The sequence below is a fragment of the Eublepharis macularius genome, chromosome 2, assembly GCF_028583425.1.
Source record: "Eublepharis macularius isolate TG4126 chromosome 2, MPM_Emac_v1.0, whole genome shotgun sequence".
Lineage (NCBI taxonomy): Eukaryota > Metazoa > Chordata > Lepidosauria > Squamata > Eublepharidae > Eublepharis > Eublepharis macularius.
Window position 1 is genome coordinate 209236762 of NC_072791.1, and position 12492 is coordinate 209249253.

Genomic DNA, 12492 nt, shown 5'->3' on the forward strand with positions numbered 1-12492 from the left:
GATACAAAAAGATATGGTTTGCCATTGCCTGCCTCTATGTAGCAACCCTGGACTTCCTTGCTGGTCTCCCATCCAAGTACTCCCATTTTACACACATTTATTTCAATGCACCTGATATTTTATGTCAGCTGTGGTTATCATCTGCAGATGTTCGTCATCAGGATTTGAAAATAATTTTTCAGCCACCCATCCAGAACAAACACTATATCCATCTTTTGTTCTTCTTGGAAAGCAAAATTACAACTCTAGCCAGGGTTGCTGGAGCTTATGCAGCCCCAGCTTCTGGGCTAGGCTTCCCAGTGCCCACTAGTGACAGGCAACGTCCAGGGGGTTTGTCCTGGATCGGCGGGAGGTGGCAAGCCCCCCTGGAGATCGCACCACCAGCAGGTAACCAAGAAAGCATGCACCAGGCACACTTCCGTTGGGGTGCAATGACATCACTTTCTGAAGTGACGTCATCGTGCCGGCAACAGGCATGCTCCTGCACTTTGCTGTGGCCCATTTTAGCTCTAAATGGGCCAGAATTAGCCCTGCTCAAAACAAGGGAGTGTACCCCTGGCCAGCATGATGCCATCATTTCCCTGAAGTGATATCATCACGCAAGCACTGGGAGAACATGTGCATGCTTTACACTGGTACAAAAATGAACACGCAGAAGGCACTGGGAGGGTATAGGGACTTGACAACCCTGTCCTGCACCCTTTGTGTATTTAGGGTGTGCTGTCCCCTGGATTTCTGAGTATTGTAGTGGGTTCTCTTACTGAATGACTGCTCGCTATGGAGGCCATGGATTAAAAGCAAGCTGCTTTTAATCAGTCGCAGCCGTTAAGTGCATTGGAATCCACTCTAGGTTTCTGCTGCCTACGGCACTGAGATACTTTCAGCCAGGGGTCATTTCGTAAAAAAAGAGCAGGGGGAACTCATTAGCATAACTCATTAGCATAACTCATCAGCATAAACTATTAGCATATGCCACGCCCCTTGCCATCACCTATCCTGGCTGTTTTGGATCCAGTCCTGGCCATTCAGGGCCGAAATGGCAAAAAGGGGCTGAAAATGGCTGAAAAGGGGCCCAAAATCATCAGGATCGGTCTGCTGCTGAGTGGGAGAGTGATCCACCACCCGTCAGAGGCCCAATCCGGGCCATTTCAGCCCCAATCCGGGACAAAACGGGCCCAAAATGGCCGAGAGTCAGGTGGGCGGGGCCACCTGACATGTGACCTCTTTGGGAACTGCTGGAACTGCAATCTGGCGCATTCCTCCTTGAAATGAGCCCTGCTTTCAGCAAAGTTTGTTGAGAGTTGCAGCAGCAGCTTCTTTCTTTCAAAAGTGGATAAGGAAATGGTTGAGAAAATCAACAGTGTCCACAAAAGATTTTGTGTGTGTTTAAAGGAACTTGGTGCATTATGGCTTAGATTAGTGTCTAATGGTTTCTTCTTCCTCCATTTTGATTATGGCATGATCAATATTGAGTGATGAAGTATGGTGAGTTATAGAGAATTTTATTTATATCATCAGAGAATCAAGTGCATCACATATCCAAGTTTCCTGCCCTAATGTTGCTTCTGCGTTTGATTTGTATTTTAATTCATCCCCTCCATCTTTCCCCCCCCAGTTTGTGCTGGCACGGAGAACAAGCTGAGCTCTCTCTCTGATCTCGAGCAACAATATCGTGCATTGCGCAAGTACTATGAAAACTGTGAGGTGGTCATGGGCAACCTAGAAATCACCAGCATCGAACATAACCGAGACCTCTCCTTTTTACGAGTAAGTAGCAACTTAGATTCTCTATCATCCTTCTGAGCAGATACAGCATAATGCATTGAAAAACTATGTTCAGATGATAGCTTTTCAGAGATTTTAAGATTGTTTTGTAGAACCTGGTTGGTACATGTATTTGTTTTTTGCGTCCAGCGATCACCTCGGTTTAGACTGATTGTACAGCTTTTCTTTTGCTCTAAGCTCTATCCCCAGAAAAGCCAAAATTACCCTTCAGAAGTGTGAAATAAATGTTACCAGACATTATCTGTTTTGCTGTAACTATTTCAGCCATTGCCTCTGTTCTAGAATATTCTTGTCACATCTCCCTAATTTCTTGAGCAGTTTGGGTATGATCTTTCAATCCTTTTATTTATTTCACTACATAAAAATGATATTGCATACTTGTATGTATCTCTGTAACACTTTTCCTTGTGGATAAATTGATTAGACCGGTCCAGTCAATGGTACCATTTCATTGATTTGCAGGACATTGGATTAAGAGAAGGAATTTATCTTCTGTGCTACAGCAAAACTGCTGACCCAGTCCTCATACTGTGCTTATATTGTCATGGAGCTTTCATGGAGGGATCAGGGTTAGGGTTATGCTATGGTGAAGGAGAGATCAGTGTTGTGGTATCAAAGAATGAATCACCTGCACATTTCATAAAGCCTACTGTTGGCAGCTGAGGCAGAATGCTGAGAAATTAACAGAGGAGGATCATGGTAGAGGTATGTTTCTCTTCCAGTAGGTGATGGTGCCAGATAATCAGATGAGTTCACTTTCTTATATGGATATTGTATCTCTGTTGCTGCATGTGCAATATTCCAAGCACTTTGCCTATCTGAGTATATCCAATTACGTTCCATCAGACAAAATTATTGATGGCTACAACTGTAAATTCTTGCACAAGTTAATGTTGGAGGGATGTTAGTTGGATATGGAATTCCAGTCTGAGCTGGTTGGAAATTTAATGATTCTTAGACTTCCAACCAGCTAGTGTTCCGTAGCCAACCATCACCGAAATATGCATGTAATTTTAAAACACTGTTGTGCTCAGACAGCATCTGCATTTGGTTGTGCATGCCGATGCACGTTAAGAATAACCACGTCTGATTTACAACTGCAGAAGAGCTGATGCACGTTAAGAATAACCACATCTGATTTACAACTGCAGAAGATTTTGAAACGGGCAATGGAATTTAAAAAATACTCCTAAAGCTACAAGATTGGTTCTTGAAAATAAAGGAGGTCTATACGTTCGTGAAGTTAACTGCTTATCAGAAAAACTTACAATATAGCTCTCTTACGGTCAAGAGCTATACAAAGAATGGAACTAGCAATTATGTAATTGGAAATAGTACTGATAGTGTCAGTTGAAGGTGAAGAATTTTATATGTCTCTGGAGACAGGATGTGTGGACTTTGTTTGATAATGTATTTTATAAATTTTGGTATCTTTTGTATATATCTGTATTCTGGTTATTTTAATACATTATTTAAAAAAAATGATTTTGAAAATCTTTGTGGCTATCCAAGTTCGTGGGGTGGAAAATTGGAAAGCTGTGTGGTGGGGTAATATGACAAGATTCTATTTCTAGTTCTGAAGGCGTGAATTAGAAAGCATCCTATCGGCTCAGAACTGTAATAATGACATTTGACCATTCTTCATACATTTATTTATATGTATATGCTAAGGATCAGCAGCTAGAGGATCTCGGACTGAAACTCATTCAGGGAGGGATACCTGTTGCCCTCATGCGGACATCCACAAGGTAGAAGAGATATAGGCCGAATCCACACTTCCTTTTTGTTTCCGCGCCTTCTTCGCAAGCGGTGTGCTGTTCATGCAGATACTCACACGCTTTCCCATTCCGCGTGTTCCTCGCCATCACCACGCCACAATTGCGCCTTCCTTCCAAACTACGTGATAGTGGCGGAAATCCATTTTCTCCCCGCCTTTTTTTTTTTTTTTTGCACAGTGCAGAAAGGTCGGTATACCGGTAAACCAACTGTAGTGAGCAGCGGTTTGCACGGGAAAAGAAACGGTCACCGGAGCATGCGCATGTCACACGGGGACCGTTTCCCTACTGTGTCCCACCATTTTTAAGAGTGCGAGGAAGCAAGTCGAGCAATCCTGTGTTTCCCACAACGATCGTCTCCAGTAAATGGCAGGTGCGGAAAACAAATATATTCCTGAAAGCTTAGGACGCAGGTGGGAGATTCTACAATGTGCGAAAGACAGAATGCATCATTTCGTGGTGTCGCGTGGCTGTGCTGCGAAGCATGCCAACCACAATCTGAGCCATCATCACAAATATCACACTCTGAGCATCCATGTTGTTAACTACTAAAAGCAGAAAACCACTCTGAGCAGCAGAATTTCCGGACAATGCCTTTAATGTGACAATCTAATTTCAAATTTGCCCGCCATACCAACCAGCCAATTGTTAGAAAGTGGTGTGTGACGAGCAAAAAATGAGCCAATCAAAGATGAGGGGGAGGGTACATTGCCATTTCTTAAAAGTCGGAATATTGGTATACCAGAAAATTGACCTTTTTAAAAAAAATAAAAGGGAAGTGACGTGCGCCGTCAATTCTGACGGCGGAGGATGGAACCGCCCACTGTAACGCTTTACTCAGTGGTGTGTGGAGAAATGATTGCGCCATGAAGACGCACTGGAAGGGTGAATGTGATGATGCACAACATGGTAGCGGAATGAACCCGATTGCCACGACTGCGCAAGATAAGCGGATGGTGAGTGAGTGTGGATTCGGCCATAATGCTGGTGGCAACACACTTGTATCTCAGAGCAGCCATCCAGAAAACTGTTACTATCGATATTCATCTATACCTATACAGTGGCTTCCTATCATACTTTCCATCCATATCAAGCTTCTACTCATTTTTAAATATAAGCTTCTCTGCTGTTCCTCTGGATTTAGTCTTCTAAATAAAGAACAGAGAGAAATATTGTTTGAAAGAAATTCCTAGGCTCAGAAGAAACCAGGGCAGCAGGTGGTAAATCAAGAGAATCCAGCAATGTTCTTGTTTGTGGTAATGGTTACTAAGGATTTCACATGTTCATTTTTACCTGAGCCTGCCCCCTCACAGATGTCTCAGCAAAAAATAGCAGCTCTAGTTAATGTGATAAATTGTAGCTATTAAAGTAGAAAACAAAACAGAGAAAACATGTTCTTGGAAGGAGGGGGAGGGAAAAATAAAAGGTGGCATGTTTATGCTAATAATTTGACATTCATTAGCTTGAAGATGCTGCTTATTTCATCCTTTAAAAAACATTTTAATGACCCAACCAAGGTGACAGATGGGATACAATCAATAGCCCAGTGACTTGTCAGTTTTAACTTGGGAAGCTGTGCAATCCATGCTGTTCTTTTCCTAGCCATTTCTCTTGGGGCAATCTTTGCATTCCTTTGATGGGAACTGGAATTGTGACATGGTGGTGACTGACCCCCAGGGTTCGAGGTGCTTTACAGAGTACAAATCCGTGCCCTGATGAGCTTAAAATCAGGTATTTTACACAGAGGAGGTAGTGGAGAGTGCCATCAAGTCATAGCTGACTTATGGTGCCCCCTGGTGGTGCTTTCAAGGCAAGAGACTGACAGAGGTGGTTTGCCATTGTCTGCCTCTGCAACTCACTTGGGCTATCTAGGTCAAGGGGGTTATGTTAAATTCAGTGATTTATATCCAGGTTTAGGTATGGTAGGAATGATGTAGTCAGAATAGCACCAACGTGCCATAATTAAATGCAAACTGGAGACCCATGAGGTTCAGGGGAAAGGAAATGCTGACTCCCCCCCCCCCCCGCCACCCTAGGGTTGCCAGCTCCAGGTTGGGAAATTCTTGGAGATTTGGGGAGTGGAGCCTGGAGAGGGAAGAGTTTGGGGAGGCAAGGAACGTCAGCAGGGTAAAATGCCATACAGTCCATATTCCAAAGTAGCCATTTTTTTCCAGGGGAACAGATCTGTACAACCTGGAGATCAGTTGTAATTCCAGGAGATCTCCAGTCACCACCTGGCGGCCGGCAATCCTACACTGTCCCCAAATTACTCTTTCATTTTTTCTTTCCCCGTTTTCCATTGTGTCTCTCTTCCCACTCTTTTCTTCGGTTCCTCTCCCTCTCACTGGGCCATTAGCCCCCTCCCCGTCATTGTGGTTCTCTCTGCTTTCTCCAAATGTGCCGTCACGCAGGCATTGACTAACCCAGACAGACACCATTGCTTTGGTTACCAGGCAGTCTCAGAATGCAAACTATTGTCTTGTCATATTTTGATTAGTATTCTCTGGTTTTGGAACTTTTTTTTAAGTTTGAGGGTTTTTCTGCAAACGTGAGGTTTCCCTTAAGTGTGCAGAAAAGCCTTCCCCATCTGAACATCACTTCGTTGTGTGGATTTTTTGATCCACACTCTAGGTAGAGGACATTTTTTTCTGAATTCAATTTACATTTTCATGACATGACACACAACACTTCCAGAATGTAATTTTTAAATGGTTCCTCCTACCCTTCCTTCCCTCTTTCAACCACACTTTCACTGAAGTGCAGAATCAGTCCCTGCATGAGATTTCCAGGGACTCCCCTTTCATTTCCCTCGGTACTTCCTTTTCATTTTCTCTACCTTTGTTCAAAGCCAGCTCCATTGAGGTATGGAACAATTTTCTCAGCAATGTGACAGGAGTTCCCTTTGTTGTCTATTCTTAACCAGCAATGCTATTAACAATAGAACTTCTTCTGTGCGGTGAATCTCAATATTGGTTGCCCCCTTTTGGCTGCAAATCACGCCCTTTCTCACTTAGCCCAAGTTTTCTGCAACCAGTGCCCGTTTTAATTTAAATGGGATATATTTCGGAGAGAATTCAGTTACCCTCTTATTCCTGTGACTATGGAAAAGATGGGAAGGCTCTGAAGCTGCATGTGGATTTGTGGTGGATCCTGGTGGTTGGAAGTCACCCTTGATCAGACCGCTTCATAATGAACATGGTTCCTTGATCAGATGCTCGCTGACCAAAATGGTCCAGAGAAGATGACAGACTTTCCATTGGTCATAGTGCTCCTCAGTTATTTAGCTGAAGTATTCCTTGCTCTCCATCAGAGTGTTGGGCTTTTTTTAAGGCTAGAGAGGGGACTTGGCCCCTTGGTCTTTGTTGGCTTGTGGCCAAATGAGATTTTTTTCCCCACTTGCTTCTTCTTCCAATATCCAACAGATGGTGCTAGCATATCACTCACCCCTGTTATTAGAGGGAAGAATGATAAGAGAAAGATGCTGGAAATAGAAATAGAAAGTGGAACAGAAAGCCCGTTGCCCTCCTCCACTGTTGCCCCCCAGTAAGTAGTGGGGCAGACTGCTTCTGAACATGGAGGTTCTCTTTTGCCGTCATCATAATAATATAATAATAACATTTGATTTATATACCGCCCTTCAGGATCACCCACTCAGATCGGTTTACAACGTATGTCATTATTATTCCCACAACAAAACACCCTGTAAGGTGGGGGGGGGGGCTGAGAGAGCTCTGAGAGTGCTGTGACTGACCCAAGGTCACCCAGCGGGCTTCAAGTGGAGGAGTGGGGAATCAAACCCGGTTCTCCAGATTAGAGTCCCGCGCTCTTAACCACTACACCAAACTGGCTCTCATGACTAACGTATGTCTCCTCCTTGAGGAAAGTGTCAAGTCCTCCTTTGAAACCATCTAAACTAAGGACCACCTTGCAAGTGTGAGTTCCTTAAGTTGATTGTGCATTGCAAGAAAATGTACTTGGGGTGGGGGGTTCTGTTCTGTATATACTGCTGATCAGTTTCATTTTGTGGCCTGGACCTCTACTGAAATGAGAGGATTTTCTCTTTCTCCCCCCCCCCCCCGCTTTCCTTCTCTTTCATGCATATCTATCATAAACCTCTATCATAAACCTTCCTTTATTGCTTCCTTGCTTCCTTTCTGGGCAGGCTCCCAGTGCGGCATGATGACATCACTCCCAAGGTGTGATGTCATTGTGCAGGCCACAGAAGTGCTCCCACAGGTCATTTTGTACCCCAAACAGGGTGGATTCTTTAAGAGGATATAGGGACTTTCAGAGAAGGAAAGAGGAACTAGTGGGGAAAGCCCCTGCAAGTCTTTGTGAGTCCCCTGCTTCTAGACATTATATTTGCGAATGAGTTCTGGTTTTGTGCTCTCACCTCTCTTCTTTTTTTAAAAATTGTCTTTATTCAATAACTTTGGCACCACCAGATATTTCACACTTTATCTATAGCTTGTATAATAAATTACGAAAAACAGCATTTCAGAATTTTAGCTACAACTAAATACTTTTAAAAAATCAAGTATGTGTAAATCTTGGTAAACAATGGAGGGTGAAAGACGCACGAGTAAAGCTAGCTTGAAACTCTAGGCTCTCCGTTACACTGGCTTTCGTGGGGTGGCTGCTTTTGAACAGTAGCAAGCAGCCAGGACTGGGTGAGTCCAGCAAGTCAGGTGGTAGCAAATTGCCCAGTAGTTGCTACCAAACGTGGCCCTGATGAGTCCTCCCCCAAAGGCTAAAACTGCCCTGGAAACTGCTCTGCCCCCTCTTTTTGGCTTATATCGACAGATGTCAAGGTTTGTGGCTGACAGTATTGTGGTTGCCTAGCGACGGACATGGAGGGCATCTGTTTCTTAAAGCTACATATGCCCCTTTCATTATTTTGAGGGATTCCATACTCCCATTGTGTATTTTTTTTTGGATTTCAATTTTTTCTGCAAACCCGGGGCTATTCTCAGGCTTGCAGATAGATCTGTCTTGTCTGTCCATTGACCCAATCTCTATATTTAAGTATCAATAGATGGGAACAGATGGAGACTTAGGCTGATTCTGCGCACGTTGGATAATGCACTTTCAGTGCACTTTAGCAATCGTTTGGAAGTGGATTTTTTGTTTCACACATGAAAAATTCAGTTCCAAATGACCTCTAAAGAGGATTGGAAGTGCATTATCCAACGTGTGCGGAATCAGCGTTAGATAGGTTGATCTGATGTGATTTGTGCAGCCTGAGTATGCTGAGCAGCATCTCTGCCAGCATCTATGTAGACAAACAGGAATTACCAGCAAGAGCAGATCTTTGTTTTCTGTTTCTGGTCAAAATAACTGAGTATTGTAAGATAATATTCCCCCCTCTAACTTGATGTTACTAGAGTGTCTTCATTTTTGTTGGTATTTCCCTTCTGCTCCACCCCTGCCACATCTTGAGGTTGGAATCTTCAAGGGCCAGTGGTCAAATTTTGGATGAAAGCTACCACAGAAGCAATAAATTCCCAAAGTTCTCCTGCAGGCCTGATTAGGGCCATGGTAGGGTTTGGGCCTGAGGCTCAGGCCATGTGTTTTGCTGCTACGCTTGGCTTGGTAGCGTTGTTAAGAGAAATTCTCTTGATTCCTCTCTACCCAGTTTCTCCCTGAAACCCAAGAATCTGTTTCTTTTCTTCTTGTTAGTAATTTCCATTCAATTCCATTCGATTATATAGATATTTGAAGTGAGGAGGGATAGGAAGTGAGCAATTTCAGAATTTCAGTCTGCAGATACTCAGAGGCTTGCATTGTCTTCCCAAACGAGGCTTGCCATCTTCCTGGCCCAGGACAGGGAATCCTCACCTGCCACTCCCCAGCCCTGCTCACCTGGCCAGTGGGGGGAAGGCATGGGGGGAGTGAGTGCACACACTCTCATGTTTCCCTGTCATTACTGAACTGGGCTTTAGCATGCCCCATGGCTCTTCCATTACACTGGAAAATGACATTTTCCAGCATGATGGGAGAGCACGCTTACACATTGCGCATGTGCAGGAGGTAAGTACACTTGCTGTCCCCCACATCCCCACTTTGGCCACTGGTGCCCCCAGGTAACCTTATCCCAAACTTTCTGATCCAGTACCTCCCTATGGTGTGTGATGTAAAACAACCACAAGGACTGGAGTTAGAAAAAGGTGCATTTATTTTTCACTACGAGAAATGGGAAAATAAATGAATGAGAAACCCCTGATTTAAAAGGCAAAAAATAGAATAAGAGAAGTCAATGGCTGTATCTAAAAATGTGAACCCCCTCCCCCCCCAAAAAACCGTCTTGTTAGGTCTAGTACATTCTCGAACAGTAGCTGTTCTAGTTCTAATGGAGACTTTTTCACCAGAACAGCCACCTGATTTTCCCTAGCCCAGCTATGAATCAACCTTACACAGAGATCCAGGAATTTACATTTCCCAACAGCAGAGATACTATGCCGCTGAGCCACAGGGTAGCCTTTTTGTGTTTAAACAAACCCTCAGAATAAAGAAAGATCGCAGGAAGAAAGACTGAGGTACACTTTCTGGAACATGGACCTTGTGGATAAAAAATAAAGCTGATATTAATAATGTATGATACTAATAATGTATCTAATGATACTAATAATGTATCTGTGCCTCATGGCAGAGAGTGGTAAGCTGAAGTACTGCAGCTCAAGCTCTACTCATGACCTGAGTTCAGGTAGCCGGCTCAAGGTTGACTCAGCCTTCCATCCTCCCGAGGTCGGTAAAATGAGTACCCGGTTTCCTGGGGGTAAAGTGTAGATGACTGAGGAAGGCAATGGCAAACCACCCCGTAACAAAAGTCTGCCAAAAAAAGCCGTGATGCGATGTCCCCCCATGGGTCAGTAATGACTCAGTGCTTGCACAGGGGACTACCTTTACCTTTACTAATAATGTAACCCTGTACAATAACAATTTAGCTTCTCTTGTGTATGGGTTATTTTGACCTTGTAATTTTGCATTTTCCTGAAGTTGAAAGAACACCGAGTCTGTTACGCCCACCTAAACATCAGAATGTATATATTTTCTTCCAACGGTATTCTGTAGGAACTGCTGTCTTAAGTCTTATTTTAACAAAAACAGTCTAGTATATAAAGCAACCAAAGCTCTAGTGGCAAATGCACTTAAATTGAAAATGGATTTATTAGGTTGTAAAGCCAAGTGTGTACCTTCCTAGGGGACTCGATGGGGAGGTATTAAGTTTTGCCTTCAATGATGAGTGTAATGAATTTTAAAGGCTGGTCACAACCTTAATTAGGAATCCCCAAAATAACATTTCACGCCACATATTGATGGACTTTGCTCAGGGGAATTGTGGAGATCATTAAGACTTGTTTATGCATATCCTTTTCCTTGTTATCTGTTTTTCCCTCCAGGAAATAAAGGTTATATCATCAGAGCAGGGGAAACATAGAGGAGTGCAGAGTATAAAAGGGACTGTGGGATGGAATCCGCAGCTGAATAATTTTGGACTCTTGCTTTGAATCATTTGCGCCTTTGGGTTTATTTTTAAGAATCAAGTTGTTCTCCCCTTTTGGTAGCTGAACGTGAAGCATAACAAAACTGGGGAACTGAATAATGTTACATTGCAATCCATTGATCTAGCATCTTGGATCAATGCATTTAAAAGCTGAAAGAAATAAAGGATAAAGTCTTTAATTGTGAGCCATGTTGACAGGAGGGGGGTGGGAAGGAAGCTCTGTAGACTGGTTTTTGCTAAACCAGATCAATTTTAAATGTTTCCCTGGTAGATGCCTGCAGGCACGCTTGGAAAGTTCAAAAATGCCAACATGCATGTTGATATTGCATCATTTAACCATCTTAGAAGCCACGTCCAACATCTGAGAGTAGCATTAGCTTGCAGGCTAATTAAAGACCCACTTGCAGAGGGCTGTGAAGCCTGTACTTGGAAACAGCGAGAATTCCAAAATGAGCAATCTAGTGATAAATAGAGAGACTGCCTCTTTAAAGCCCACCTTTCCACTGAAGGTAGAGTTTGAATTATTTCTGTAGCATGCCTACCTCAAAAACTCTGCTCACCCACATTCTAAAAGCACTTGGTGGGCACCAAGAAAAGTATCAGTGGGTGCCACGGATTTATTAGATTGTAAAACCTCTTTGGGAATCCATGATATAAGGGCTTGCATACAGTACTCTGCTCAGCCAAGTATGAAGCTTTCTCCCCCCCCCCCAAATCCACTTCTATGGATGGAGCCTCTTCCATCAGAAGAAGGCTTCAGACTTGCTTGAGAGAAGTGTTAGGAGTCTCTCTACACGAGACCTCTTACACGAGGACGCTCAAGTGAAGTGAGACACAATGTTAGCCAGGAAGTGTAGTTGTTCTGTCAGTTTCACCTCTCTATAGGAGCAGAGATGGCTCCTAAGAGGCTTTGTTTATTTCACTTCCTCAAAGGGGAGGTGAAATTGACAGAGCCTGTGTATCTTGCTTGAAACTGGCACAGGGCACAGAATATGGCCGGATATCTGAAAAACTCGCACCAATCCTGCTTTGGGAGAGTCATCCTGGGAACTGGCAGTTGTCACTCCATAGACTGTTTTCCAAAAGTGCTGATATCCATAATTGAGGCCCAGCTGAGACCCACCATTTTTTACAAACCATTCGCTGATTACAGCCACCCTGTCCATGAGATCTACTGCTGGATGCCAGTTTAATAGCAAATGTGCCCCGGTAGCATGTAATGGAGACATAGAATGGTATGTTGTACCCTGATCTCGCTAAATCTTGGAAGCTAAGCAGGGTCGGTATGTGGATGGGAGCCCACCAAGGAAGATTCTACAGAAGAAGGTCACGGCAAACCACCTCTGCTCCTCACTTGCCTTAAAAATCCCTTGCTGGAGTTGCCATAAGTTGGTTGTGTCTTGATGGCACATGCATACATGCATATGG

The 12492-nt window shown here is 43.6% G+C and overlaps 1 protein-coding gene across 1 annotated transcript in view; it reads left to right on the forward strand.

The window, feature by feature from the left end:
* Window positions 1–1128: 1128 nt before the first annotated feature.
* Window positions 1129–12492, forward strand: part of ERBB4 (erb-b2 receptor tyrosine kinase 4) — a gene marked incomplete at its 5' end in the record, with an annotated part of 660937 nt that continues 649573 nt past the window's right edge. The window contains 2 exons of the mRNA XM_054971602.1: window positions 1129–1138; window positions 1613–1767. Of these exons, the coding sequence (XP_054827577.1) occupies window positions 1129–1138; window positions 1613–1767 (165 nt within the window). The remainder of the gene's footprint in view (window positions 1139–1612; window positions 1768–12492) is intronic.